The following is a 4,744-nucleotide window of genomic DNA, read 5'->3' on the forward strand; positions in this document are numbered from 1 at the left end:
GGAGGGGGATTGGTTTGAATTTCTGATTGGCTGCAAGAATACCCAAACATTTAATTAGTCCCTTTTTGGGGCGATGACGGTGAATGTTATCTTCTGCCAAACACAATATTTATCTAGCCCCTCAGACAGGTTCCCCTGTAAGGTGGATTGTGGAATGCTTACTGGGTATAAGTGTGTCATGCTAGCCTTCCAAATACATACATGATACCGTCTCAAAGAATGTTGGGTAATAATCAAATAGAACTTAGTGTTTCTATCACCATCTTATGTACATGTGCCATGACTCTTGCATCCAACATAGTTCTCAGCTTGTTGGAGTAACCATTTTACATGATTCTGTAATTCATAAAGTTGGGCCATGCAGTCGGGTTGCAAAAACCTCTCCAGGTTTTAGAATTCGGGATCAGTCTCAATTGATACCGGTCTTATCCAATATTTAAAACCTTGACAAGGATTTCCAAAGGAGACTTGAAAATCTGAATGTTTTAGCCTGCTTGGAAGTGGAATAGTTTCTTGAAAGACATGAATGACACTATAATGTTTAGCATAAATGGATTGCGTGCAAAAAAAATAAAAAATAAAAAATTGCAAGATTTTTCTCATGAGACTAGGTTTATTTATTTATATGGAATGCGATTTCTACTTATTAGTGGACTTTTTTTGGTAGGATTATTGATTGACAATATTTTTCTTCTGTTGAATTATTTTTCTCTTTCTAACTGGGATCATAGGATTCCTAATCACATTAAAAGAACTCCAAATGTCATGAAAGAAAAAAAGGCCAAAGATCAAGATTCAAGACTGGACCAAAAGAGCCAAAGTAGATCCCATAGGACCCTTCCTTTCAACTCCAATGTTTAGTTTGGTTAAAGGCCAATCACACCCTTTTGAACAGTGGTGGATTTCAGCCTTATTTGGGGGACTTTTAAGAGCATAGTTTCAGCCTTATTGGGTGATTAAAAATAGAGAAATGTTGAGTAAATGTAGACGGGAAGCACACACACATGAGAAGACATTGAGCTGGAGATGGGTAGACTTAAAGAAACATATGTTGAAGCTGAACCCGATCCCGATCCACCAAACTCTTGATTTGAAGGGAGAAGGGTCCTATGGGATCTACTTTGGCTCTTTTGGTCCAGTTTTGAATTTGATCTTTGGAATTTTTTTCTTTCATGACAGTTGGAGTTCTTTTAATGTGATATGGAGTTCTTCTTTTAATGTGGCTAAATTTTAGAACATAAGTTTTATGGTTCTTGTATGATGTTGGATGATATCTATTGAGTTTTGATGTTTCTTTACAGGTTATGAATATCTTGTTTACTTGAAATGTGTCTATGAAGTTGATGTACTTCTTTAATATTTGGTGCTTGGATTTTGAAATTAGGGATGGGTTGTGGAATTTGGAATGACATGTGAAATTTGAAACAAGTGTTTGATAATACTGGCATTTTTATAATAATTCCTCAATTTTTGAGTCTATATTGGTGTTTTTTTATTTTTTGCCTCATACTTGAAACATCTAAACATTTAAAATGCGTTCTGTCAGGGTTTTTTTTTTTTTTTTTTTCGAAGAAATATTGAGCCGTATTTCTGTTTTAAACATACAGTTTTGAACAGAGTTTTTTTCCCATTCCTGTTTCAACTATTGTCCCGACTCCCTACAGAAATATAGATAGGAATATCCAGCAACCTCAACAGAAGCCAACAACACAGATGGCCGTGCCAATTGCTGCTCTAAGCTTCACCGCTTGCATGTCCTGCCCTCCATTTGCTGGGATCCATGGCGCTGCTGTCACCCAGCGAAGCTCGATTGGTACAATAAGGGCGATGAAGGTGGAGAAGCCACTGGAAGAGCTCTACAATCTGAGAGTAGAGAGTCAAGTATCAAAGGAGCGGCTAGAGGAGCTTGGTGCCCACAAGTGGACGATATGGAAGACAGGAAAGTGCAAATTTCCATGGGACTGGCATGTAGACCAACTTGTCTATATCGAAGAAGGAGAGGTCAGAGTAGTTCCTGAAGGCAGCGAACGCTTCATGAGGTTTGTGGCTGGAGACCTTGTTCGCTATCCTAAATGGTTTGAGGCTGATCTCTTCTTCAATGGTCCCTACCGAGAGCGTTACAGTTTCAGGGCTTACGGTGATGACTAAGGGTAGATTCTATTTCTACTATGAATTCTACTAGATCAGTTGTAGGAGTATTTTGGAATTTAAATCCATTTTTACCTCTTAAATGCCTTAAACTTCTACATCTGTCTTTGAAAATGTACAAGTGTTGGCATGCACAGAGAGAATTGTACAAGAATTAGAGAGGATCTAAATCCGGAAAATATGGACTTTTGTTTTATGCCTTCAAACCCGTTCTTTGAAGTACAGTAAGTTGGCAATGTATGGCATTTCTTGGCTGTTTTCTATCGCAAGTATAGTTTATGCTACATATAATATAATACTATAAAATACAAAATAAATGAAACAACTATATAATTTACAAATGGAGGAAAATCATTATATATTATTAAATGTCAAAATTTTACTACCTGCAACTATAAGTAACTATACACAACTCCATGAATGAATAGTCAACACTAAGTATTCTTTTTTTCTTTTTTTTTTTTTTCAAGAAAATCAATTTTAATCAAGTCCGGGAAGTGGTAAATTGGCTTATGCTATCTAACATATAAAAATAGAATCTTAACCACTACATATTTACCCTATTTTTTATAAAATATATATATATATATATATATTGTGAGAAATCTGGAATCATGGGTGAGATATCTTGTTTGCACATTACATATGAATTAATGTGGGGCCCATATTTGGTCCAACCCTAATCATAAGGGTAGTTTATGCTAAAAATTAATAGATGACTTCAGCACTAATCATATATGGGAGATGACCTTAACAAATTTATGTAGGCTCCCTTTGCTTTGGTGTAAATTTTACACGTAAAATTTTACAAGAATTTTTTTTTTTTTCAATATTTATTTTTTAAGAGGTAAAACATGATTTTCCAATGTGGGTTTAAAGACAAATTTAATATCAACAGATTAGTAGCATCAACTAAATAGAAACGAGATCGTTTTGGGCTTCTGATTTGACAAATAGCCACTGGTTTTTTTCTTCTCTTTTTTCGCGCAGCAGATTATAGATTCCTGATCCTGAAGGCCTTTCTGTAACCATAGAAACCTCTGGCCAGCAGATCTCATAATTGACTTGCTCAATCTGGGTTGACCATTTCTCATCGAATTCGTTAATCAAGGTAAAGATTGAAGAGAACACCGTTGGGGTATGCTTCCTTATCTTAAAAGTCCACAGGGTACATCACCTGAAATTTACAGTACTAGATCAATTGGATCGATCAATAATTACATAGATAAGTTTAGAACCATATCTAATTGAGATATGACTATTGTGCATCTCAAAATTAGGGTAAAACCAATTCCACAATGGTTAAAAACAAAATCTAATTGAGACCATCCTCATTTGAAAATCTTTGTTCATTCTGAAAACCCATAGTTTACAGAATGACATCGGTAGAGATGAGAAAATAATCAAACCTGCCATTATTACTTCCAGTCTGAAAATATTCAAACCAACCTAGTTCGTATAAATGAAAATAGTTTGGTTTGTCACAAGACAGAAGCACAAGGAAAGAAAGCAATACTAAAGAACCTAGGGATGGAACAGTCTGAGAGATAGTCATGAAAATGCCTTGACAAGCAGATCTATATGTTGAACCTATGATCTGAAGGTGACTACATCCAACAGCATAACGCTTCTTCTGCTTGTCTTCATGGGCAGAGGAAAAGGGAGAAAAAGGAAAAGACTGTCCTGCATCCTGCAATTGTAAGGTCAATGATGTAGGACTAGGTTCAATAAATAGTAAACAAACCCAACCCACAAGAAGGACCATTAGGTACTGATGTACAGGCAGTACAGCAGTAATAGACCAATAATAACAGCCAGAATAATGATTGGATCAAAACCCAAAATAGGTTGGCAGTTAGGTCACAGCAAGAGAGTCGTATTCCCAAACAATAATCACAATCCAATTGCGTTGGATTAACGACTACAGCAGGCCTACAGTATATGGCACCTTGCTGTCATATTAGTAACTAGGCAGAACCATCAAACCCAGGTAGAACACCTTCAAATTAGTTCCAAAAGTAGATAGTGTTTATACATTAAGAAACCCTTGAAAACTCACAACTGATAAACAGGATTAGAGTTGCAGAACTGTCCCCATTCCCCCAAATACAAACTATAGGTCAACTAACAATAACGGCCAACCGGCACCATGGACGGGGCTCAAACTATAGTCAAGGGAAGGGTAACAGGTCCTTTTGAAAGCTAAAAAATTCAGCCACAGATGATGGCTGGATTGAGAGTAATGACCTGTATAGAAGATTAAAACTTAAGCACAGTCGAAAGTAGGCTGGAAAATGGACAACATAATACAGAAGATGGCCTGAAGTTAATGGCCAGATTGGGAGATATAGTGGCCTGAAGAATACTGCCCCACAGAACTCCAGAATCAGGGTGCCACAGGGAGTGTTGGAGCCCTCTAACAACAGCTTCTTGGAGAAATCAAGGAACAGACTTTAGACGATCAACAGAAACTCAAATATCACACGGTATCTCAGTATTCCTTCATAGCAGCACTGATTGCGGAGATAATAAGATAGACACTAAAGAAAAAGGTAGAAAAGAAAAGGGTTATGCTGGTCTCTCATCAACTAGAAGA

The 4,744-nt window shown here is 36.7% G+C and overlaps 3 protein-coding genes across 5 annotated transcripts in view; 2 read left to right on the top strand and 1 right to left on the bottom strand.

The window, feature by feature from the left end:
- The window catches only part of LOC122093851 (protein transport protein Sec61 subunit beta-like), a 4,341-nt gene extending 2,984 nt beyond the window's left edge, over window positions 1–1,357 (top strand). The window contains exon 3 of the mRNA XM_042664395.1: window positions 1,302–1,357. Coding sequence (XP_042520329.1) covers window positions 1,302–1,357 — 56 coding nt within the window. The remainder of the gene's footprint in view (window positions 1–1,301) is intronic.
- The window catches only part of LOC122093572, a 3,748-nt gene extending 1,339 nt beyond the window's left edge, over window positions 1–2,409 (top strand). The window contains exon 2 of one of the 2 annotated variants that reach the window (XM_042663928.1): window positions 1,665–2,409. In XM_042663928.1, coding sequence (XP_042519862.1) covers window positions 1,714–2,148 — 435 coding nt within the window. In that variant the 5' untranslated portion in view covers window positions 1,665–1,713 and the 3' untranslated portion in view covers window positions 2,149–2,409. Of the gene's footprint in view, window positions 1–1,607 lie in introns of both variants that reach the window. The other variant, XM_042663929.1, reaches the window with a different exon arrangement.
- LOC122093571 (thioredoxin-like fold domain-containing protein MRL7, chloroplastic) overlaps window positions 1–4,744 on the bottom strand; it is a 39,732-nt gene that overhangs the window by 26,711 nt on the left and 8,277 nt on the right. The window lies entirely within an intron of this gene.

Source organism: Macadamia integrifolia, chromosome 11 (assembly GCF_013358625.1).
Source record: "Macadamia integrifolia cultivar HAES 741 chromosome 11, SCU_Mint_v3, whole genome shotgun sequence".
NCBI lineage: Eukaryota > Viridiplantae > Streptophyta > Magnoliopsida > Proteales > Proteaceae > Macadamia > Macadamia integrifolia.